Source organism: Podarcis tiliguerta, assembly GCF_965153285.1.
Source record: "Podarcis tiliguerta genome assembly, chromosome: 4".
Classification (NCBI taxonomy): domain Eukaryota; kingdom Metazoa; phylum Chordata; class Lepidosauria; order Squamata; family Lacertidae; genus Podarcis; species Podarcis tiliguerta.
In genome coordinates, this window is record NC_139537.1 from 629,282 (window position 1) to 653,907 (window position 24,626).

General features: G+C 48.3%; 4 protein-coding genes and 1 long non-coding RNA gene across 8 annotated transcripts in view; 4 read left to right on the forward strand and 1 right to left on the reverse strand.

Moving 5' to 3' along the window:
- Positions 1-22,912, reverse strand: part of LOC310675849 — a 35,222-nt gene extending 12,310 nt beyond the window's left edge. Inside the window, exon 1 of the long non-coding RNA XR_014510236.1 lies at positions 21,971-22,912. This is a non-coding gene — a long non-coding RNA (uncharacterized lncRNA). The remainder of the gene's footprint in view (positions 1-21,970) is intronic.
- The window catches only part of HPX (hemopexin), a 512,404-nt gene that overhangs the window by 347,242 nt on the left and 140,536 nt on the right, over positions 1-24,626 (forward strand). The gene's annotated exons all lie outside the window — the stretch shown is intronic.
- LOC310675545 (uncharacterized protein) overlaps positions 1-24,626 on the forward strand; it is a 288,356-nt gene that overhangs the window by 164,013 nt on the left and 99,717 nt on the right. For 2 of the 3 annotated variants that reach the window (XM_083436370.1, XM_083436371.1), the window contains exons 2-3: positions 14,307-14,388; positions 14,603-14,685. The exons of the other annotated variant lie outside the window; for it this stretch is intronic. In XM_083436370.1, the coding sequence (XP_083292496.1) occupies positions 14,307-14,388; positions 14,603-14,685 (165 nt within the window). The remainder of the gene's footprint in view (positions 1-14,306; positions 14,389-14,602; positions 14,686-24,626) is intronic. 3 annotated transcript variants of the gene reach the window in all.
- Positions 1-24,626, forward strand: part of LOC310675631 (uncharacterized protein) — a 136,517-nt gene that overhangs the window by 32,989 nt on the left and 78,902 nt on the right. The gene's annotated exons all lie outside the window — the stretch shown is intronic.
- Positions 18,306-21,015, forward strand: LOC310675747 (uncharacterized protein). Of its 2 annotated transcripts, none has more exons than XM_083436798.1 (2): positions 18,306-18,726; positions 19,540-21,015. In XM_083436798.1, the coding sequence occupies exon 2, from the start codon at positions 19,698-19,700 to the stop codon at positions 20,622-20,624; it is 927 nt and encodes a 308-aa protein (XP_083292924.1). In that variant the 5' UTR covers positions 18,306-18,726; positions 19,540-19,697; the 3' UTR covers positions 20,625-21,015. The 2 variants fall into 2 exon arrangements, with proteins under 2 accessions (XP_083292924.1, XP_083292925.1); XM_083436799.1 differs by lacking the exon at positions 18,306-18,726 and having other exon boundaries at positions 19,517-19,641; positions 19,779-21,015.

A 24,626-nucleotide genomic window follows, 5' to 3' on the forward strand; every position in this document is an offset into this window, starting at 1 on the left:
GCTCTCTATATTTGTCTCCCTCCCTTGTGGTTTCCCCTGCAGCCTCCAATTCCCTGACATGAGGTGGCCAAAGTATTGGAGCCTCAGCTTCACGATCTGTCCTTCCATTGAGCACTCAGGGCTGATTTCCTTCAGAATGGATGCGTTTGATCTTCTTGCAGTCCATGAGACTCTCAAGAGTCTCCTCCAGCACCGTAATTCAAAAGTATCAATTCTTCGGCGATCAGCCTTCTTTATGGTCCAGCTCTCACTTCCATACTTCATTACTGGGAAAACCATAGCTTTTACTATACGGACCTTTGTTGGCAAGGTGATGTCTCTGCTTTTGAAGATGCTGTCTAGGTTTGTCATTGCTTTTCTCCCAAGAAGCAGGCGTATTTTAATTTCGTGGCTGCTGTCACCATCTGCAGTGATCATGGAGCCTAAGAAAGTAAAATCTCTCACTGCCTCCATTTCTTCCCCTTCTATTTGCCAGGAGGTGATGGGACCAGTGGCCATGATCTTCGTTTTTTTGATGTTGAGTTTCAGACCATATTTTGCGCTCTCCTCTTTTACCCTCAATAAAAGGTTCTTTAATTCCTCCTCACTTTCTGCCATCACTTTCTGCCTCACTTCCGGCAATCCTAATTCCGGCTAGGGATTCATCCAGCCCAGCCTTTCGCATGATGAATTCTGCATATAAGTTAAATAAGCAGGGAGACAATATGCAGCCTTATCGTATTCCTTTCCCAATTTTGAACCAATCAGTTGTTCCATATCCAGTTCTAACTGTAGCTTCTTGTCCCACATAGAGATTTCTCAGGAGACGGATGAGGTGATCAGGCACTCCCATTTCCTTAAGAACTTGCCATAGTTTGCTGTGGTCGACACAGTCAAAGGCTTTTGCATAGTCAATGAAGCAGAAGTAGATGTCTTTCTGGAACTCTCTAGCTTTCTCCATAATCCAGCGCATGTTTGCAATTTGGTCTCTGGTTCCTCTGCCTCTTCTAAATCCAGCTTGCACTTCTGGGAGTTCTCGATCCACATACTGCTTGAGCCTTCCTTGTAGAATTTTAAGCATAACCTTGCTAGCGTGTGAAATGTGTGCAATTGTGCAGTAGTTGGAACATTCATTGGCACTGCCCTTCTTTGGGATTGGGATGTAGACTGATCTTCTCCAATCCTCTGGCCACTGCTGAGTTTTCCAAACTTGCTGGCATATTGAGTGTAGCACCTTAACAGCATCATCTTTTAAAACTTTAAATAGTTCAGCTGGAATACCATCACTTCCACTGGCCTTGTTATTTGCAGTGCTTTCTAAGGCCCATTTGACTTCACTCTCCAGGATGTCTGGCTCAAGGTCAGCAACCACACTACCTGGGGTGTACGAGACATCCATATCTTTCTGGTATAGTTCCTCTGTGTATTCTTGCCACCTCTTCTTGATGTCTTCTGCTTCTGTTAGGTCATTTTCACTTTTGTCTTTTATTATGGTAATCTTTCTATGAAATGTTCCTTTCATATCTCCAATTTTCTTGAACAGATCTCTGGTTTTTCCCATCATATCTCCAATTTTCTTGAACAGATCTCTGGTTTTTCCCATTCTATTGTTTTCCTCTATTTCTTTGCATTGCTCATTTAAGAAGGCCTTCTTGTCTCTCCTTGCTATTTTTTGGACAGCCACTTTGCTTTCTTGCATTTCCTTTACATTGGGATGGTTTTCGTTGCTGCCTCCTGTAGAATGTTTCGAGCCTCCATCCATAGTTCTTCAGGCACTCTGTCCAGCAATTCTAAATCCTTAAACCTGTTCCTCACTTCCACTGTGTATTCATAAGGGATTTGACTTAAATTGTATCTTACCCGCCCAGTGGTTTTTCCTACTTTCTTCAGTTTAAGCCTGAATTTTGGTATAAGAAGCTGATGATCTGAGCCATAGTCAGCTCCAGGTCTTGTTTTTGCTGACTGTATAGAGCTTCTCCATCTTTGGCTGCAGAGAATATAATCAATCTGATTTCGAAGCTGCCCATCTGGTGATGTCCATGTGTAGAGTCGTCTCTTGTGTTGTTGGAAAAGCGTGTTTGTGATGACCAGCTTGTTCTCTTGAAAGAACTCTATTAGCATTTGCCCTGCTTCGTTTTGATCTCCAAGGTCAAACTTGCCAGTTGTTCCTTTTATCTCTTGACTCCCTACTTTAGCATTCCAATCCCTTATAATGAGGAGAACATCCTTCTTTGGTGTCATTTCTATAAGGTCTTGTAAGTCTTCATAGAATTGGTCAATTTCAGTTTCTTCAGCACCAGTAGTTGGTGCATAAACTTGGATTGCTGTGATGTTAAAAGGCCTGCCTTGGATTCGTATCGAGGTCATTCTATCATTTTTGAGATTGCATCCCAGTACAGCTTTCGCCACTCTTTTGTTGACTATGAGGGCCACTCCATTTCTTTTATGGGATTCTTGCCCACAGTAGTAGATATGATGGTCATCCGAACTGAATTCGCCCATTCCCGTCCATTTCAGTTCATTGATGCCCAGGATGTCAATATTTATTCTTGCCATCTCATTTTTGACCACATCCACCTTACCCAGGTTCATGGTTCTTATATTCCAGGTTCCTATGCAATATTTTTCTTTACAGCATTAGACTTTCCTTTCACTTTGTCCATGGAGTTTTCTTGGCAGGGATACTGGAGTGGCTTGCCGGTTCCTCCTCCAGGTGGATCACGGTGGGTCAAAACTCTCCACTATGACCTCTTCATCTTGGGTGCCCTGCTCAGCATAGTTCATAGCTTCTCTGAGTTATTCAAGCCCCTTTGCCACAGCAAGGCAGTGATCCATGAAGGGGTTTGGTGATTTACATTCCCATTAATGATGCAAATTCTGCCCACACCTTTTTCTGTCATACCTCCCCAGATCATCACACTATCTATGGGAACAACCCTTCAGGCTCTGTCCAGTATGACACTTCGGCCCCCACCCTGGGGTGAGAGCATGCATTAGCAGAGTTTAGCGATATCAGACTGTGCAGGAATGTAGCATCGAGAATTTTATTTACAGCAGAGAAAACATAGAAACAGGGCCATCTCCTCTAAGTCCCATACACCCAACAGCAAGGAATGTAAATATAGGATCATAGGACCCTGCAATGGGAGAATGAAAATACTAACACCGACTGGGTGTTTCACGGTCGATGTAATGCAAGTAGGATGTAAATCTTGTCCCATTCTCCTCCTCACGCATTTCATGCGATCACTACCAAGCAAGGAGATTTGGGTCTCATCACTCCAAATAACACTTTTCCATTCTTCTGCTGTCCAGTGACCATGGGTTTTAGCCCATGTTTAATCTTTCCAACCTTGGCTTGAGAATTTTGTGCTAGGATGAGAACGGAAATCATGTGCTGGCGGTGCAGCGGCAGCAAGAGGCCCCATTCGTGAAAGCACTCTCTAGTTAAGAACAGTTTTGAGTTAAAAACAGACCTCCGGAATGAAAGAAGTTTGTAACTAGAGGTACCACTGTATATCAAACAAAGCTACATTTAACAACCCATGTGAATCTAAAAATAAATATGTTGGATATTGACAAACAAAAAAAGGTATTGAACACACATCCAACTCCCTTCAGTTCTTCTCCATTTCTTCCTGGGGCTTGAATCCCTTTTTGTCTCCACTGCAGATTGTGATGAATTGGAAATCGAGAACATGGGTGACCACAACAAAATTCCCATAAAGGAGAAGCCACGTCAAAATTTGGAGTGTGGAGAAAGCTGCAGTCAGAGCTCCAGTCTCACTTCCCAACAAAGAATTCACACAGGAGAGAGACCCTATCAGTGCATGGAATGCGGAAAGAGCTTCAGTCAGAGCTCCTCTTTGAGTTTCCATCGAAGAATTCACACAGGGGAGAAACCCTATCAGTGTGTGGAATGTGGAAAGAGCTTCAAGAGGAGCTCACATCTCACTTCCCATCAAAAAATTCATACAAGTGAGAAACCCTATCAGTGTGTGGAATGTGGAAAAAGCTTCAGTCACAGCGACATTCTCACTAAGCATCAGAGAATTCATACAGGGGAAAAACCCTATCAGTGCATCGAATGTGGAAAGAACTTCAGGAGGAGCTCCCATCTCATTTCCCATCAAAAAATTCATACAGGGGAGAAACCCTATCAGTGTGTGGAATGTGGAAAGAGCTTCAGTCACAGCCACAGTCTCACTTTCCACCAAAGAATTCATACAGGTGAGAAACCCTATCAATGTGTGGAATGTGGAAAAAGCTTCAATCAGAGCTCTGATCTCACTTCCCATCAGAGAATTCATGCAGGGGAGAAACCCTATCAGTGCATGGAATGTGGAAAGAGCTTCAGTCAGAGCTCCCATCTCACTGCGCATCAAAGAATTCATACAGGAGAGAAACCACATCAGTGTGTGGAATGTGGAAAGAGCTTCAGTCACAGCCACAGTCTCACTTTCCATCAAAGAATTCATACGGGAGAGAAACCCTATCAGTGTATGGAATGTGGAAAGAGCTTCAATAAGAACTCCAATCTCACTTCCCATCAAATAATTCATACAGGGGAGAAACCCTATCAGTGTGTGGAATGTGGAAAGAGCTTCAGGAAGAACTTCACTCTTACCTCCCATCAAAGAATTCATACAGGGGAGAAACCCTATCAGTGTGCGGAATGTGGAAAGAGCTTCAGTCAGAGCTCCCATCTCACTAGGCATCAGAGAATTCATACATAGTTTGGAAAAACCCTTCAGTATAGGGTTAGACATCAGGCAAATATGCACCTTCTTAACCTTGCCTCTGGCTGATTGACATCTAATGTCCTTTTAAAATGCTGGGAGGGGGGTTACAGATGTGTATTTTTTGTTTTTATATTTTTATGTCGTAACCGTCCTTAGACCTGGGGGTGTAGGGATTAGGAGCCAACTCTTAGAGGCTGAGGGTTCTTTGCCCCCCAATAAAATATTTGAGGGGGCACCCACCCAGTTGATAGGCATTGCCATGCCAATGGCACGCATGCTTCATGTGATTGATTGTGCAAGGCGGGCCTTACCTGATCCCCCCCACCAATATTTCATTTCAGTCGGCACTGCTGGGTAGGGTGGTATACAAATTAAATGCATGAATCCCATTCCTTTGCACATGTTTCAGCTTGTCAATATCCTTATTTATAATCATTTTTAAAATTTGGTGCAGGAACGAGCGTGCCACTCCAAGATAGGGTCATCTCCCAGGTCCTGGACTGGGTGTGGCAAGAATGTCCCAGTAACAGCCGAGGTCCGGATTTGCGGGCTACACGACCCGCAAACACAAACTGTTGGCCCACCAGGGATGCCGGTTATGTGGGAGGAGGATGGTAGATCCCCAGCTACTCCGCCAAAAGTTCCTCACAGCCATACACGAGAGACACCCAGGGTTAGTGAGAATGAAGGCGCTTGCCAGGAGTTACGTGTAGTGGCCCGGGATCAACGGAGAGATAGAGGCCTGGGTTCAATACTGCCAGACCTGCCAGGCGTCCCACCTGGATCCCCTGAGGGCCCCCATCCAGTCCTGGGAGTCCACCCGAGAGCCATGGTTCTGCCTGCACATGTACTTCGCTGGCCCCTTCCAGGGAAAAACATCCTTTGTAGTGGTGGACTCCAACACCAAATGACTGGAGGTCACCCTGGAATGGTTTCATTTCTATGGCCGTGGCCATCTGGGTACTACGTAGGCTGTTCATGACCCACGGACTTCCTGACACCCTCGTCTCAGACAACAGAACTGCATTCACGCCTGAGGAGGTCCAGACTTTCACAATGCAAAATGCCACCCGCCATGTCTGCTTGCCACCGTTCCACCCAGCCACCAACAGCAAAGCAGAGCGCACAGTGCAGAGCATCAAAGATACCCGAGACCACCGAGAGTCAGTGTGGTGTAGTGGTTAAGAGCAGTAGACTCGTGATCTGGGGAACCGGGTTTGTGTCTCCGCTCCTCCACATGCAGCTGCTGGGTGACCTTGGACTAGTCACACTTCTTTGAACTCTCGCAGCCCCACTCACCTCACAGAGTGTTTTTTGTGGGGGAGGCGGGGAAAGGAGAATGTTAGCCGCTAAGAGTCCTTTAGGTCTCAGTGATAAAGCAGGATATCAAATCCAAACTCTTCTCCTTCTCCTTCTCTTCCGCATGACACAGGGGGGCTGGGAGTACCGCCTCACCACATTCCTTCTAGCTCAGCACAGCAACCCCAGCACAACAACCGGCCAGAGCCCAGCGGAACGATTAAAGGCCGGCGCCTCACAATAAGACTTGACCACCTTCACCCCAACAGAGCTCAGGACGAGGCAGCGGCGGGGGGTAGCATGGACCCCCGGACCCAGTGTACACAAAGAATTTCAGGGCAGGCCGTCATGGGTAACTGCCACAGTCACCAGGGCGACTTGCCCCATGTATTATGAGGTGCTAACGGGGGGGGGGGCAATGCTGACAGTGCCAGCGACCGTTCCTGGGAGAAAACCGGGAGGAGGGCCGGACAGAAGGGTCCCAAGGGGGCAGCTGGGCGGTGAGGCCCATAGAGCAGGAGGAGTGGGCAGGGGAGGCAGAACCAGTATGCACAGAGATGACCCCCAAGGCCGAGCAGCCACAGGAACCAGAGTTCCGACTGATTGGGCCGGCTGTGCCAGACCAAATGGCCCTGAGCATCCAGCAGCCCCGGAACATGAGCCAGAACCAGAACCCCCAACCGAGAAACACCCCAGGCATCAACTTAGATGTAGGCAGCCAGCGTACATTGAGGCCTATGAATGCAAACCTCCTGGGTGCGACTGGAACTTAGAGGGGAGGGTGGTATGTACTGAGCTGGGATCCTAGAACAAAATGCAGGTAGGATCCAGAAGGCAGCAACCTGATTGGCCTGTAGGAGCAGTCCATTCAGGCTCTAGGAGGGCACTTGAATCAGCCAATCACGTGGGACCCATTGTATAAATCATGTATATATAGCCAGAGGTTTGGGGGGAAATTCATTCACTGTATACTAGGAGCTGAAATAAAGCGCATGGAATCAATACTCTGAGTATATTTCACCCTTTGGGGGGGAGCTCAAGCAGTGGGGAGATTGCAAGGCCTGCTGGGGCAGTTGGTTGCTGGGACGGACAACATAGTCTGGGGTGTAAAAGGTAAAGGGAGCCCTGACTGTTAGGTCCAGTTGTGGCCGACTCTGGGGTTGCGGCGTTCATCTCGCTTTACTGGCCGAGGGAGCCAGCGTACAGCTTCCGGGTCATGTGGCCAGCATGACTAAGCCGCTTCTGGCGAACCAGAGCAGCGCACGGAAACGCCGTTTATCTTCCTGCTGGAGCGGTACCTATTTATCTACTTGCACTTTGACGTGCTTTCGAACTGCTAGGTTGGCAGGAGCAGGGACCGAGCAACGGGAGCTCACCCCATCGTGGGGGTTCGAACCACCAAAGTTCTGATCGGCTCTGTGGTTTAGACTACAGTGCCACCTGCGTCCCTTAGTTTGGGGTGTAAAGGTAAAGGCAACCCTTGTCCCTCACAACTCCACCAGAGGGCCAGGGCCTCTCTCTGATTGGCTACCCTACAAGAGAGGGATGGAGGGAAAATAAAGAGGGCCATTTCTGAGGGGATTTTTAGAAAGGGCTGGATTTGAGATGGGAGAGAGGGGTGATGGAGAGAAGATGGGGATGAGGGGAGGGTGGAGGGAGGGAGGGAGGGAGAAGTGGCTCTGATCTGAGTGGATCATCCGCTCTGAGGAGAATATCTATGGAGCCAGAGGAAGGAGCCTCACGGCTGAGATGGGGAGACCATGTTGAGGGTCTGAAGGGAGTATTCAGATGGGAGAGAAGCTGGAGGGAGAAGCTGTGGGAAGACTCTCCTCTTCTTCTGGGGTCTCCTTCCAGTCAGGAGGAGAGAGATCTTCTAATTCCCAAGTCCGTGGCAAGGGCTGAGAGGATCCCCTGGGTCTGGCGTACAAAGGAAAATACCTCAGGGGAAGCGAGGAAAAGTGGCCCCTCGCTGTGAAGGAAGCTGGGCTGTGTCCAAAGTACCTCACGGAAAGACCCCTCATAACTAAGGGAGGGGATGAGAGAGAAGCCGCAGAAAGAGTGTTTAGCCTCTCACCACCTATTCTGGAAACCTGAACATCTCCCTGAAGTGCAGCAACTGAATTGGAGGGAAGCTGTGCCTGCAGAACCATGTTGAATCCTGAGGCCTTCAGGTCAAGCATCTACTTTCCCGCGCGTGAGAGGACCTTGTCTGGCTCCCGATGAATTCTCCCTGCTTTGGGCGGGACGGGCGTGTCTGCTGATTGGGCAGGCGAGTGTGGACTGCGGGAAGCTCGGCTGCCTATTGGCTGGGAGGGCGAGGAGGCAGTTGAGAGGCAGCTTTGGCCAAAGCGCTCCGAAATAGCCCGAGAAATGCGGCCAATCCTCCGGCCGGGCTGTGTCTCCGCTGGCCGGCTGCTCTGAGGAAGACGAGCTGCTCCTCCTCCTCCTCCTCCGGGCTCGCCTAGGCGGGGCAGCCGGGGAAGGAAGCCAGCAGCGGGCCGCCTCAAGCCCTTCAAGGCGAGGCCTGCGAGAAGATGGGGCTGCAGGCCCAGGCAGGGCGGTGCTCCGGGCCCGGCCAAGAGGAGAGCCGGGCAGGGGCCTCGCCGGGGGGGCAGCTGGCCCTCCACAGAAAATCATGGAAAGCTGAGGTTCTGCCTGGCTACAGGCGTGGGTGGACTCGGCCCTGCAAGGGTTAAAGGGAACCGAGCTGCCTTCCTAGACAGGCCAGGAAGCAGGGGGGGGGCAGGTCTTCCAGAGCCAAGGCCCCTCCCTCCCCAGTCCTTTCCTGCTTCGGTGTCTCTCCCGGGATCTGGTGAGTCTCCTCTCTCTCTCTGGGATCTGGTGAGTCTCCTCTCTCTCTCCGGGATCTGGTGAGTCTCCTCTCTCTCTGGGATCTGGTGAGTCTCCTCTCTCTCCCGGGATCTGGTGAGTCTCCTCTCTGGGATCTGGTGGGGGTCCCAGGGCTGCAGCAGGGGAGGGGGCCTGGGGGGCCTGATCTGCTCCTGCAAGGGGGGGGGGGACCCCAAGTCAGGGAGGAGAGGGTCCTGCCAGGGAGGGGCCAGGTCTGCCACGCTCTCCTTCCTGCAGAGCAGAGGATCCCAAACTCATTTGGCCTTCCGCCCCCCCCCTTCGGAAAAACAATGACTCCCCCGAAATCTCCTTCTTTAAACAAAGGAGTCCCTGGGACTTTAACTCTCTGTGACGTCTCTCAGCATCACTGCACAACAGAGGGAACAGGTGCAAATGGTTTCCAAACATGGATGAGGAGGTGGACTAGCGCCCCCCCCCCAAAAAAGGTGGGAAAGAGGCCAGGAATAAAGAGAGGGATCCCAGCCCCTAGTCTGGCTGCTGCATTGGAGACCAGTTTCCCAGTGTCTCCCAGGGCAGCTCCCCACGGAGGCCAGTGCAGCAATCCCCTCGCACCCAGAGCAGGGCATCCCAGGACCACATCCTCCCTGTCCCAAAGGGGTTGTTGCTGGAAATGGGCGCTGCTACTCCAGGGACCTTGGCATCAATGGCTGTGCGTGTGTTTAGCCTATCTAAGAGAATAATAATAATAATAATAATAATAAATTATAAATAATAATAATAATAATAATTTAGCTGCCTAAATTTCAAAGGAGATGCCTTTGGCCTCACCCACTTGGCCCTCAGGGGGTTGACTAGATACATACCTGGCCCTCAGAGCAAAGAAAAAGGGACCCCACCCCAGGAGTCTGTCTGGAGAGCAGCAGAGAGTCCACGTGCAAGAAAAGGAGACAAAAGCAGGGGAGAAATGTGCCCAGAAGTGGGGGTGGGGGGAGAGCAACTCCTGAGGACCCCCAGGTGAGGACCCCCACTAGAGCCAGGCATCCATTTTTCAAATGACTCCCTTGTCAGTCAGTTCTGACTTCATGCATTGACTGGAAGGCAGGAGAAACCAGGCTGATTCATCTCCCAGAAATCCCTTCAATTGCCTCCACATTCTGCATTCCTCCTTCTCTTTCTTTTCAAAAAGGTATCTCACAGTTTGGGCTCTGGTGCTGTCCAGTCCTGATTCCTGGCAAGACTCATCCATGCTTGTTCAGGGATCCTGTTTCTTCTCCTGACCTACAAATTCTGTAACAGAACAGTGTATTTGCTTTGTAGGATTTGCTAGAGCTTCTCATTAAGACGGACAGAACTTGGCAGAAGATCAAAGGGTGCCCAGAGGGGACAAACTTAGAAAGGGAGTGAAGGTGGGTGCTGGCAATGGGTTTTCCTCCTCCTTCTTGTTCTTCTGCATTCCAAGTCCTGCTGACAGGTTATGAAAGATGACAACATGAAAGAGGTTAAAATGGAGAACCATGAAAAAGGAGCCAGGTTTCCTTGAGGTCTGAGGCTGATGAGGGTGGACAGACTCTTGCTGTGAGGACGATCTCATATCCCCTAATAAACTGCAGCCTGTGCAGATATGGAGTCTATGAATGAGGAAGCTAACAAGAACCCAGAGCTGAAGAGCTCTGAGCTGAGGGAGTCAGGCAGACAGCCAAAGATCAAGATACCCAGTGCGTTGTGAAGAGGACTCCCCTGTGTGAGTGCCTGAGGGCCCTGCTCCCGCCACTCACCACCTGGCCCAGGGCGGGGCCTCACTAGGATAGTATGTTTTTAAAAATTTCTTTTGAATTTTTTGTATGGGGGGGGGCTAGGATGGATGTTTGGTTGGGCTTCAGAATTTGTTTGATTTTGATGTTTCTGTAATTTTTACAGTTTTTTTGTTTGTATTGTTTTATTGTTGTTGTTTTTTAAGGTGTCAGGGCTGCCGGGGAGTGGGTCCCAGCCCACAAAATGGCTGGGGCATGTTCCACCGGGGGGGGGGATGCACTGGGACAACCGATCTCAGTGATCACGGGTAGGAGGAGGAGTTACGCTAAGACCATGTCATTACAGAGGAGGCAGGTTTAGTCGTTTTTTGAGGACTATCCCTGCCTCCAGGTCTGGTACTGACCGGATAGATACTAGAATCAGCAAGGGATACCCACATGACCAGAAGGTGCTGCTGTGCAATGTCAGGTCAATGATTCATAAGACCACTGCCATCCATGACTTCATCATGGATGGAGGATTTGACCTGGCATGTGTGACAGAGACTTGGTTGGATGAAGCAGATGGACGTGTCCTTGCCGCTGCTTGTCCACCAGGTTTCTCTTACGCACAGCAACCCAGGTAATGTGGGCGGGGAGGGGGGGTTGCAGTGATTTTTAGGAAGTCATTCGTTTGCACCAGGCGTCCTTTTGGGAAGACCCAGTTCTCCGAGTGCATGTTCTGGAAGTTGGGCAATAGGGGCAGTACAGGATTCCTTTTGGTGTGCCAACCTCCCCGCTGCACCAAGGATTCCCTGCCCGAGCTGCTTCAGGTTGTGGCAGATGTTCTCCTGGAGATACCTAGCTTGGTTGTCCTGGGGGATTTTAACATCCATGCTGACACGACCTTACAAGGGGCCGCTCGGGACTTCGTGGAAAGCATGGCCTCCATGGGGCTGTCCCTGAATAAGTTTGGCCCAACCCATAGCCGCGGACATGCCTTGGACCTGGTGTTTACCTCTATGGATGTTGGTGAGTAAAAGCGAAACGAAAGAAGTGCCATGGTCAGATCACTTCCTGGTGCAACTGGACTTCTCTGCGACCCATCCCCTCTGCAGGGAGGTGGGACCAATTCGGATGGTCCGCCCCCGCCACTTAATGGATCCAAATGGTTTCCAGAGAATGGTAGGGGATGCTTTATCCCATGTTGATGGCCTTTCAGCTGATTCCCTGGTGACCCGCTGGAATGTGGAGTTAACCAGGGCTATTGACTGTTTGGCTCCGAAGCGCCCTCTCCGATTGCATGGAGCCCGGGCAGCCCCGTGTTTTTCCACGGATCTGAGGGCAATGAAACAATCGTTGAGACGGCTAGAGCGCCGGTGGCGGATGACCCATTCTGAAGCTGACTGGACACAGGTTAGAGCTCAATGTCGAGCCTACCAAGTGGTGGTAGTGACGGCGAAGAAGACTTTCTTCACCGCCTCTATTGCATCTGCAGAAAACAGCAGCAGGAGACTTTTTCAGGTGGTTCACAATTTAGCGGAACCACCTGCAACATCGGGGCCCAGTACGGGCCACATGATCTCCTGCAATGATTTTGCAAAGTTTGCGAAGGTAGCGGATGGTTTCCATGCTTTTCAACATTTACATGCAGCCACTGGGAGAGATCATCAGGAGGTTTGGGCTGGGTGTTCATCAGTATGCAGATGATACCCAGCTCTACCTCTCTTTTAAATCAGAACCAGTGAAGGCGGTGAAGGTCCTGTGTGAGTGTCTGGAGGCGGTTGGAGGATGGATGGCGGCTAACAGATTGAGGTTGAATCCTGACAAGACAGAAGTACTGTTTTGGGGGGACAGGAGGCGGGCAGGTGTGGGGGATTCCCTGGTCCTGAATGGGGTAACTGTGCCCCTGAAGGACCAGGTGTGCAGCCTGGGAGTCATTTTGGACTCACAGCTGTCCATGGAGGCGCAGGTCAATTCTGTGTCCAGGGCAGCTGTTTACCAATTCCATCTGGTGCGTAGGCTGAGATTCTATCTGCCTGCGGACTCCCTCACCAGAGTGGTGCATGCTCTGGTTATCTCCCGCTTGGACTACTGCAATGCGCTCTACGTGGGGCTACCTTTGAAGGTGACCCGGAAACTACAACTAATGCAGAATGTGGCAGCTAAACTGGTGACTGGGAGCAGCCGCCGAGACCATATAACACCGGTCTTGAAAGACCTACATTGGCTCCCAGTACGTTTCCGAGCACAATTCAAAGTGTTGGTGCTGACCTTTGAAGCCCTAAACGGCCTCGGTCCAGTATATCCGAAGGAGCGTCTCCACCCCCATCATTCTACCCGGACACTGAAGTCCAGCACTGAGGGCCTTCTGGCGGTTCCCTCCCTGCGAGAAGCCAAGTTATAGGGAACCAGGCAGAGGGACTTCTCGGTCTTGGCGCCCTCCCTGTGGAACGCCCTCCCACCAGATGTCAAAGAGAACAACAACTATCAGACTTTTAGAAGACATCTGAAGGCAGCCCTGTTCAGGGAAACTTTTAATGTTTGATGTATTACGGTATTTTAATATTTTTTTGGAAGCCACCCAGAGTAGCTGGGGAGGCCCATCCAGATGGGCGGGGTATAAATAATAAATTATTATTATTATTATTATTATTATTATTATTACCAAAGGGTTCCTTCCGATCTCTCACAGGCTTCCTGAGAGCACAGATGGATGAGCAAGACTCAGCTAGTCCTGGAGCAGGAAGGGACCATGCCATCCAAACTGGGAGCAGTGGGGGATTCTGGGAAAACTCTGTGCTGAAGATCCTGGGTGAGGAGGACACCCTCCGCTCAGAGGTGCAGAGCCAACTGTTGAGGCAGTTCTGCTGCCAGGAGGTAGAAGGACCCCGAGAGGTTTGCAGCCGACTCTACCACCTTGACCGTCAGTGGCTGAAGCCAGAAAGGCACACGAAAGCTGAGATGCTGGACCTGGTGATCTTGGAGCAGTTCCTGGCTGTCCTTCCCCCGGAGATGGAGAGCTGGGTGAGGGACTGTGGAGCGGAGACCAGTTCCCAGGCAGTGGCCCTGGCCGAAGGTTTCCTCCTGAGTCAGGCAGAGGAGAGAAAGCAGGTGAGGGAGACTTTCCTCTGGATACTGTCCTGACCAGAGCCAGGGCCTTTTCAGATGTGGCTCCGGCCTGGTGGAACGCTCTCTCACAAGAGACCAGGGCACTGCGGGATTTGACATGCGCTAGGCCTTTGGTCAGGGTTCAGTCTGATTCTTTTCTTTCAGTACAAGAATAATCATTAAAGAGGCTTCCTAGCCCGCTCACACCTCCTTTATAAGACCAGTGGTAACAATAGTTGGCCCTAGCGAATATTAACCACTCTCAATTTTACCAGTGGACTGCTGTCTGTCCAGATTTTAACTTGTTTTGAACTAATTTTAAGAAGTATTTTAATTAATCGATTGCCTGTTCTTATATTTTTTGTATACTGTTAGATTTATGATGTTAGCCGCCGAAATATTGGCTCCGACCAGGGTGGGTGGAGTACAAATTAAAAATTATTATAATTACTATTATTAGGGGCTCGAAAGAGGATGGAGAACATCCCATAATGCTCTACTGATGGCCCATCCTTTTTCTGGGAAGGCATCCATGGAATGAGATCTCACACCCTTAAATTTTTTTACTTTTCCATTCTCTTTCTGCTATTTCTTGTCATTCATTTTCTGTTTTGAATCCTTGTTGCTCTTTCAGGAAAAGGATCGTTTTGAGGAAATGGACCTGGATTCCTATGAGGCAGAGAGGCCTCCGTTGGACACCAGAGAGAGGCCACTGGGTGGTTTTTCTCTGTCTGCAGGCATTCGGAACCAAGGGTCCAGAGGTGGGGAGATATATTTTGGCATAACTAACATATGAAATGGGCACAAACGTCCACATGCTCTCAGCAAGTAAGACTTTCTCAAAGGCCCATCTGTAGTTAGAGATGCCCTGTTTCACCTGTGAGAGAAGCAGGCACTCCTGGCGTCCTGCTTACCTTTTTTCTCTTGCAGGTGGCAGAATGATGGCAGCAAGACCTCTTTATCCGCCTTTTTACGGGGGCAGAAGGGAAGCAGTGGCTGTGGAACCAGATCAGGTCAGGGGAAGCTGCCTTGTGGGGACAGAGGCCGAGGGATGGAGCAATGTCATGGACTGGTTGGGCACAGAGGAATGGTGGGAGGAAGCAGCCAGGGAGCCAGGAAGGGAAGACGTCTCAGAGTCCAAGGAGTGGAGGTGGAAGAAAGATGAGCGGTCAGAGGGGGAAGAGGGAGAAGCCTGGGAAGAGGAGGTGTCAGAAGCTGAAGGGGCAACAGGGCTTAGTGAGCTGGGAGACTCTGTGGCAGAATGCAGTGCAGAATCGGAGGCAGAAGAGGAAGGAGGCGAGTGGGAGGAGGGAGGTTGAGAGGCAGAGGTGAGTCCGGAGAAGGAGGAGCCACCGGGGGCTCCCTCTCCTTCTGCCAGAATCCACCCTCCCTGCTTGTCTCTCAGAGCCAGGAGACGTCTGTCAATGGAGGAGCAAAGGCAGGCTGCAGACGGTCGCACTGTTGGATCACTTGCCAGAAGCCCCAGAGAGGAGGGGACTTGGAAAGCTGTGGGGAGCTAGGGGCCTTCTCTTTTGGCAGCTGATTTCATGGAGGAAGACCCTGTCATGGAATTCTACTCAGTATTGATCCAGGCAGAACTCCAATGTATAGTTACCAGAGTGAAAACGTAAAGAAGTTGCAGGATTCCCCAAAATAGACCAGAGGCAATTGTATTTCACCCAGCAGAGCTTTACTGCTACTGAAGACAAATGAGCATAATGATCCCAAATCTAAAACATTCAGGATTGGCCCTGTCCATAAGAAATCCAGTTGCAGCAAATTTCCCACAACTTATAATAAGTTTAAACCTCAACACTCAGCATACTATGTACAGAACACCAGAAGGAAGAGAGAGAGAGAGACAGAGAAAGAGAAACCCAGGCTCCTTCTGGCCTCTTCTTATAGTCAGCATGACCTTGACAGAAGACATAACAGAACCACTTTAACCCAGCTGTACTCAGGCTGTGAGGGTCCTTGTGCCAAAGGCCAAGCTCAGAAAGGGTGGCCTTAGTCCCCAAAGATGATTTTCTGTGGGTATGAGCCAGGGTCCAAGGGGTGGAGATTTGCCTATCCAACAGGCAATCAGTCCAGGATTCTGCTCAGCAGCAGTGCTGAGTTCTGTGAGTAGAATGGATGGACATGCGTACATGGGAACCCTGATGTTCTTTCAGGGAGTCTGCAAGACTCTGCTGATGAGGAAGAGGTAGAGGTTGAACCTGCTGCTGAGGCACAGAGTCCTGACCCAGAGCAGGTAGAGGGAAGAACTCCTAAAGCTGTGAAGCTTGAACAGAGAAGTGCTCCTTCCTCACCCACAGGTTCAGCTGAGAAGTCTAAACGGTGCAGTAAGTCAGAGGGGGAGCTCTCTGAGGCCAAGGATGTTCTAGCTGGTCCTAGTGGGTCTGAGGGGGTACCTGAAACTGGGTTGAGATGTTCAGCTCGCACAACAAAAGGTAAACCGCCTGACAGGTTTGCAGTCACAAGTGTGTGGGTTGGCATGGCACAGTGTGAACCCAAGAGTTTTGAGGATGTTCAGAAACTGCCTCAGGAAGAAGCCAGGAAATGGCATGAGGCAATGCAGAAGGAGATGAGCTCAATGGAGTCTCTAGGTGTGTTCTCCCTCACAACGTTGCCAGTGGGGAAACAGGCCGTGAGCAGCCGCTGGGTTTACCGTCTTAAACCCACAGCAACAGGGGAACCACAGTACAAGGCTAGGCTAGTAGCCAGAGGGTTCACGCAGCAAAAGGGGCTGCATTTTACTGAGGTATATGCTCCTACTTCCAGAAGTGAAACTCTGCACATGCTCTTAGCCATTGCTACACAAAGAGTTTTTCAGGTGAATCACTTTGATGTGGATGTGGCCTATTTGAACTCAGAGCTCCAGGAGGATCTGTACATGCTTCCTCCTCCAGCGTTTGAGGGCAATGAGCCGAATACTGTATGGAGGCTTCACAAGTCCATTTATGGCTTAAAGCCTTAGAGAAGCTAGGTTTCAAGAAGAGTCTTGCTGACAGCTGCCTGTACCTTAAAGGGTCAGGAGAGTCACAGGAAATGGTGTTGATCTTTGTTGATGACATCATTCACATCTCAGGGGCAAACAAACAGGTGCAGAAGTTTGCCAAAGAGCTTGGAAAATGGTTTCAGCTCAAGAACCTGGGTGCAGTAAGGATCTACTTAGGTGTTCAGATAGACAGGACTGAAGATGGAAGCTTCTTGCACAGTCAGAAAGGCAAGATTGAGCAGTTGCTTGAGAAGTACAGAATGTCTGATTGTGCAGGGGTTAGGACACCCATGGAGACAAGCCACGTGAAAGACAAGTCGGCTAGGAGAACGCATTGAGTGTGAGAACGCTGAGCTCTTCCAGTCCGCTCTGGGTAGTCTGTTGTATCTGTCCCAATGGAGCAGGCCGGACATTGCTTTTGCTACCAATCTGCTCAGTAGGGAAGCATCAAAGCCCAGTGTAAATGCCTGGCATGGTATCAAGCGGGTGCTGCGTTACCTGCAGGATACCAAGGACTTCAGGCTCAAGCTGTCAGCTGCCGGTGAGACTGCGCTTACTTGCTGGGCAGATAGCGACGGGCCGAATCTGGATGACAGGAAGTCCGTATCTGGGATGGTAATAAACCTTGTGGAATCTCTAGTTGGGTGGAAGTCCCGGAAGCAAAGTCTCATTGCGCTGTCCTCTACTGAGGCTGAGTTCATTGCACTGTCAGAATTGTGCAGAGAACTGGAGTTCTATAGATGCCTGGTGTAAGAGATCTATGGGGGTTGTTGCCTGCCAATCACTGTCTGGGAAGACAATCAACCCTGTCTGAAGTTGGCAGAATCTGGGCAGTTTAAGGCCAGAACCAAGCATCTAGACATACGTTTCCAGAATGCGTGTCAGTGTGTCAATCCTATTGAAAGCAATCCTATCGAAACAACACAGCAATTAAGAGGAAGGAAAGAACAGAGTATTGTGTAGCAGATCATATTTCTGCTGTCTCAAAAGAGGACATTTCCTTTTTCTTTTAGGGTCCAGTGTGCTTTGAAGATGTCGCTGTTCGTTTCACGGACGAAGAGTGGGCGTTGCTGGATCCTGACCAGAGAGCTCTGCATAAGAATGTCATGGAGGAGATTCATGGGATTGTGGCCTCTCTTGGTAAGGCTCCCTGTGGGATCGTCCTATCTGCCTGGAAAATCAAAAAATACCTCTATGTAACAAACTTCATACATTTCCACAGAGCTCAACAGCACCCCCTCCAAGACCTGGGAGCCTAACACTCCCACAATAAACCTTGAACAGCAAATTCCAGTTTTTTCTGTATTCCAGCAAATTCCCGTGTTTTTTTTTTTGGTATCTGAAGAAGTGTGCATGCACACGAAAACTCATACTAATAACAAACTCAGTTGGTCTCTAAGGTGCTACTGGAAGGCCTTTTTTTATTTAGCTTCAGTGTTGTGCGGAAAGATAAGTAGCTTCTGTCAAGTTTTCTGTTTTTGTTTTTGCTGCTGTCAGTCTTGAGTTGACCAGAGAGACAACTGACATTGGAGATGGAGGGGGTGCCATGACTGGGCCAAACAAAATCCATCCCAGAGAAGAGCCAGGCTTATTGAATCTCAGGTAGTAGCAGCAGTGATAATAATAATAATAATAATAATAATAGTAATTTTTATTTTTACTCTGCCCATCTGGCTGGGTTGTCCCAGCTGCTCTGGGCGGCTTCCAACACTTATATAAACCAGAAACATTAATCATAACAATCTGTCCCCATATAAAAAGTACATTAACTTTAAAATGAACAACTTACACTAGTGGCCAAAATTGTGGAAATCTTTTGGAGAAAGTGTATTTCAGAGCTTTGATACCTCATAACACCACTTTTTGGGGAGTAATAGCATAAAACTATATATCAATGGAAAGATAATTTAATGAAGAATGTAATGATTTTCTTCTGTCATGCAGGCACAGTCTCTCCATTCTACAATTGCTGTTGTGCACCTTTTCCTGCCTTTACCAGTCTGATTTTGGAGTGACTGAGTCTCTTATACCTCTTCAAAAATATAGACCAGCTTTGGTTAAGTTTCCCCCAATCTTTCTTCTAATTTCTTCATACCTGTAGCCTTGTTCACTTAGTAGTACGATTTTACATCTCTTTCTGGGTAACTAGTCAACTCTTTGTACCATTGTTTTATTTTATTAAGTTTTACAAACTCACCAAATGAAAGAACCAAAAAAACCAACCAAATTGATAGTATTCCCATAATACACTGACAAAAGTCAACCTAAGCAAGTTGTGCTTTCCTTTTCTGGTCATATGTCTATAACCTTTGATAGAATACAGATAATTGAACAAACTTTGTTGCACTACATTCTTGATTAAATTATCTTTCCATTGCTATATGATATTATGGTATTACAGTCATACCTCGGGTTACAGTCGCTTTAGGTTGCGTGTTTTCGGGTTGCGCACTGAGCCGAACCTGGAAGTACTGGAACGGGTTACTTCCAGGTTTCAGTGCTCGCAAATGCGCAGAACCACCAAATTATGATCCATGCATGCGCAGATGCAACACTGAAGGTTGTGAACGCTGCGGATTGCGAACATGTCTCCCACACGGATCATGTTTGCAACCTGAGCATCCACTGTACTCCAAAAGAAGTGGTGTTATGAGCCATCAAACATCTGAAATGCACTTTTTTCTAAAAGGCTTTCACAATTTTACCACTACAGTATATCAAAGAAAGCAACATTCAACAACCCATCAGAATCTAGTAATAAATATGTTGGTTAATGACAAACAACAAAGGTAATGAACACACACGCAACTCCCTTTAGTTCTTCTTCATTTGTTCCTGAGCCTCTAATCCCTTTTTGTCTCCATTGCAGATTGTGATGAATTGCAGATCGAGAACAAGGCTGAACAAGACAAAATTCCCAGAGAGGAGAAGCCATACAAAAATTTGGAGTATGGAGAGAGCAGCAGTCAGAGCTCCCATTTCACTTCCCAACAAAGAAATCTCAATGGAAAGAAACCCTATCAGTGCATGGAATGTGGGAAGAGCTTCAGGGAGAGCTCTGGTCTCACTAAGCATCAGAGAATTCATACAGGAGAGAAATCCTATCAGTGCTTTGAATGTGGAAAGAGCTTCAGTATGAGCTCCCATCTCACTTCCCATCAAAGAATTCATACAGGGGAGAAACCCTATCAGTGTGGGGAATGTGGAAAGAGCTTCAGGGAGAGCTCCAGTCTCACTTCTCATCAGAGAATTCATACAGGGGAGAAACCCTATCAGTGTGGGGAATGTGGAAAGAGCTTCAGTCAGAGCTCCAGTCTCACTTCCCATCAGAGAATTCATACAGGGGAGAAACCCTATCAGTGTGGGGAATGTGGAAAGAGCTTCAGGAGGAGCTGCCATCTCACTTCCCATCAGAGAATTCATACAGGGGAGAAACCCCATCAGTGTGTGGAATGTGGAAAGAGATTCAGCAAGAGCTCCCATCTCACTTACCATCAGAGAATTCATACAGGAGAGAAACCCTATCAATGCGTGGAATGTGGAAAGCGTTTCAGTCACTGTTCCAATCTCACTTCCCATCAAAGAATTCATACAGGGGAGAAACCCTATCAGTGTGTGGAATGTGGAAAGAGCTTCAGGGAGAGTTCTGGTCTCACTAAGCATCAGAGAATTCATACAGAAGAGAAATCCTATCAGTGTGGGGAATGTGGAAAGAGCTTCAGTAGAAGCTCCCATCTGACTTGCCATCAGAGAATTCATACAGGAGAGAAATCCTATCAGTGTGTGGAATGTGGAAAGAGCTTCAGTCACAGCTCTGATGTCACTAAGCATCAGAGAATTCATACAGGGGAGAAACCCTATCAGTGTGGGGAATGTGGAAAGAGCTTCAGTCAGAGCTCCCATCTCACTTCTCATCAAAGAATTCATACAGGGGAAAAACCCTTCATTCTATAGCTTTAGGAGCCAGGCTAATATGCCCCTTTTTAACCAGGCCTTTGGCTGATTGACATCTCAGGCCCTTTTAACATGTGGTGGGGAGTAGAGTTACTGATGTGTATTTTGTGTTTTTATGTTGTGTTTTTATGTTGTAATTGTCCTGAGATGTGGGAACAGGAGTCAACAACTAGAGGCCAAGAGGTTTTTGCCCCCCAATAGTATATTTGAGGGGGCCGCCACCCCAGTTGATAGCCATTGCCATTCCAATGGCCTGCATGCATCATGTGATTGATTGTGCAAGGCAGGCATTACCTGGCCCCTCCCACCAATATTTTATTCAAGTCAGCACCATTGGGTTGAGTTGTATGCTAATTAAATATAGACATAAATCACCTTCCTTTGCACATGTTCCAGCTTGCCAATATCCTTACTTATTATCATTTTTAATATTTATGTGCCCTCCAATTGAAGATTTCACAACATAAACATACAAGATGAAAGCATGGCTTTCCCAAAAATAAAGTCAAGCCAGAGAAATCTCTCCTCCCCTTTTTTTGGATGGAGTTACAAACTTTGTTGATCAGGACAGAGCTGTGGAAATAGTGCGTCTTGATTTCAGTAAGGCTATTGACAAAGTCCCCCCATGAAATATTTACGTGGAAGCTGGTAATATGTGAGCTGAACGAGGTAACTGTTAGGTGGATTTGACTGACCGAACCCAAAGAGGACTCCTTCATGGTTCCTCATCATCCTGGGGAAAAGTGACAAGAGGGGTGCTGCAGGGTTCTGTCCTGGGCCTGTTGTTGTTCAACGTCTTTATAAATGACTTGGATGAAGGAACTGAGGGGGTGCTCATCACATTTGCCGACGACACGTAACGGGGAGGGGAGGTCAATGTCGTAGAAGGCAGAATGAAGCAACCAGAAGTCACCTCAACCCGATGGACTGGTGACCCCCTCCTCCTTTTCCTCTCCCCCCAAGCCATCAATACAGCTAACACGATCAATATTCCCCCCCCCCCAGCCTCACACCTCCACAGAGATCCCCACCCAACACCAGTCCAGGTGACATAAAAAGACACTCCCCATTACCCAACAATCTACAACTCACTCTCAGCACCCCTCCCCACGCCTTACTAAGTAAAATAATTCCCCTTCTTGCAAGGATTTTTAAGGTACCAGTGACCCACTCAATTTGTGTCCCAGAATTGACAGACGCAGCAGTGGAGAAAAAGAAAGTGATATTTATTGCTGAGCAATAAGTGACCCAGTGGAATCCTTTCCCAAAGACTGGGCCCCGGGCTCCAGCGCCCTGAGGCTTTATACCTGAGTGCATACATGACATAATCGGATACAATCGCACACGGCAGCAAAAAGAAAACCAATGAGAGCATTCAAGCCTTGCCCCCTGATCATGTAAAGAGTTCCCTCCCAACTTCTGCTTTTTCAGTCTGAACATGCATTTAACCTTTCCCCTGATTTATGGTAAGAAGGAAGAAAAAGGAACTTCGGCCCTTACACTCCTACATGGCCATCTACTATGCCGGGACATTCTGCATCTTCCTGCTTGAGCTACTCGGGACCCTGTCTGGACAGGGGGGAAAGTGCCAGCACATCAGATTTATTGCTTCCCCCTTATGTGAGCGAGACATTGAGAAGAACAAGGAAGCGAACTGGGGCAGAGTTCATTTCGGATTCTTCCGATCTAAGCAATTTGCTATAAGCTTTTGCATGAGCCGTCATGATTCAAACATGGATTATATAAAAATCATTATAAGGATATATGGTTATATGGCTAACTGAGTATATGAAAAGCATACGGGTAAAATTCCTCCAGGTGGTCCTGCTTCACCCTAACCTCAATAAAACAATCCACAAACAGGCTAAAATCTGGCAAACAAGCAGCACATTGGGGCTGCCAGAGCATATCAACACCCTCATACCTACCCCAACATACCAGTGATGTTAATAACATTAGCAACATTGCTTATGGACCCTATATCCAACATAGGCGTCACAAAGACGGTTGGAGGATAGATGGCGGCCAACAGATTGAGGTTGAATCCAGACAAGACAGAAGTACTGTTTTGGGGGGACAGGAGGCGGGTGGGTGTGGAGGACTCCCTGGTCCTGAATGGGGTAACTGTGCCCCTGAAGGACCAGGTGTGCAGCCTGGGAGTCATATTGGACTCTCAGCTGTCCATGGAGGCACAGGTCAATTCTGTGTCCAGGGCAGCTGTTTACCAGCTCCATTTAGTACGCAGACTGAGACCCTACCTGCCCGTGGACTGTTTTGCCAGAGTGGTGCATGGTGCAGAGTGGTTATCTCCCGCTTAGACATGCACTCTACGTGGGGCTACCTGTGAAGGTGACCCGGAAACTACAACTAATCCAGAATGCGGCAGCTAGACTGGTGACTGGGAGCGGCTGCCGAGACCACGTAACACCGGTCTAGAAAGACCTACATTGGCTCCCAGTACAAGATGAGCTTGAGCTCTTGGTACAGCAAACTAAATATGACATAATAGGCATCACTGAAACCTGGTGGGATAAGTTCCACGATTGGAATGTAATAATGGAGGGATACAATCTATTTCAGAGAAACAGACCAGACAAGAAAGGAGGAGGAGTGGCGTTATATGTCAGGGATGTGTATACCTGTGAAGAGATCCAAGATTTAGAACCTCAAAGCCAAAGTGAGAGCATTTGGGTCAAAATTAAGGGAGAGAAGAATAACAGAGACCTCATTGTGGGAGTTTACTATAGATCCCCAAGCCAAACGGAGGACATAGATGATGCCTTCCTGGAACAGATGGCCAAGCATGCAAAAGGAAGAGAGATAGTAGTAATGGGGGACTTCAGTTACCCGGATAATTGTTGGATGTCAAACTCAGCCAAGAGCATAAGGTCAAACATATTCCTCACTGGCCTTGCAGACAACTTCATTGTCCAGAAAGTGGGAGAAGCAACAAGAGGAACAGCCATTTTAGATCTGGTCCTAACCAATGTTGATGACCTGGTTAATGGGGTAGAAGTGGAAGGATCATTAGGCGTGAGTGATCATGCTCTTCTGAAGTTTACTATACAGCGGAAAGGAGCAGCCAAGCATACTAGGACTCAATTTCTTGACTTTAAGAAAGCCGACTTCATAAAACTTAGGGAAGTGCTGGGTGAGATCCCATGGACAGTAATACTAAAAGGAAAGGGAGTTTATGATGGCTGGGAGTTTGTTAAGAGGGAGATAGTAAAAGCACAACTTCAGGCAATACCAATGAGACGGAAACATGGAAGGTGCCTAAAGAAGCCAGGGTGGCTATCTAAAGAACTTTTAACTGAGTTAAGATTAAAAAAGGATGTGTACAAAAAATGGAAAAGGGGGAAACCACGAAAGGAATTCAAACAAATAGCCAGCACGTGTAGACACAAAGTCAGAAAAGCTAAAGCACAGAATGAACTAAGGCTTGCTAGAGAGGTTAAAAGCAACAAAAAAGGCTTTTATGGGTATGTTCGTAGCAAAAGGAAGAACAAAGAAACAGTGGGGTCACTCAGAGGAGAAGATGGAGAAATGCAAACAGGGGACACAGAAAGGGCTGAACTCCTCAATGCCTTCTTTGCCTCAGTCTTCTCTGATAAAGAAAACAATGCCCGACCTGAAGAATTTGGAGCAAATGATTCAGCAGAGGAAACACAGCCCAGAATAACTAAGGAGATAGTACAAGAATACTTGGCTAGTATTCAAGTCTCCAGGGCCGGACGAACTGCATCCAAGAGTATTAAAAGAACTGGCAGATGTGATCTCAGAACCACTGGCAATCATCTTTGAGAATTCCTGGAGAACAGGCAAAGTCCCGGCAGACTGGAGGAGGGCAAATGTTGTCCCTATTTTCAAAAAGGGGGAAAGAGAGGACCCAAATAATTACCGCCCAGTCAGTCTGACATCAATACCAGGGAAGATTCTGGAGCAGATCATTAAGCAAACAGTCTGCGAGCACCTAGAAAGGAATGCTGTGATCACCAATAG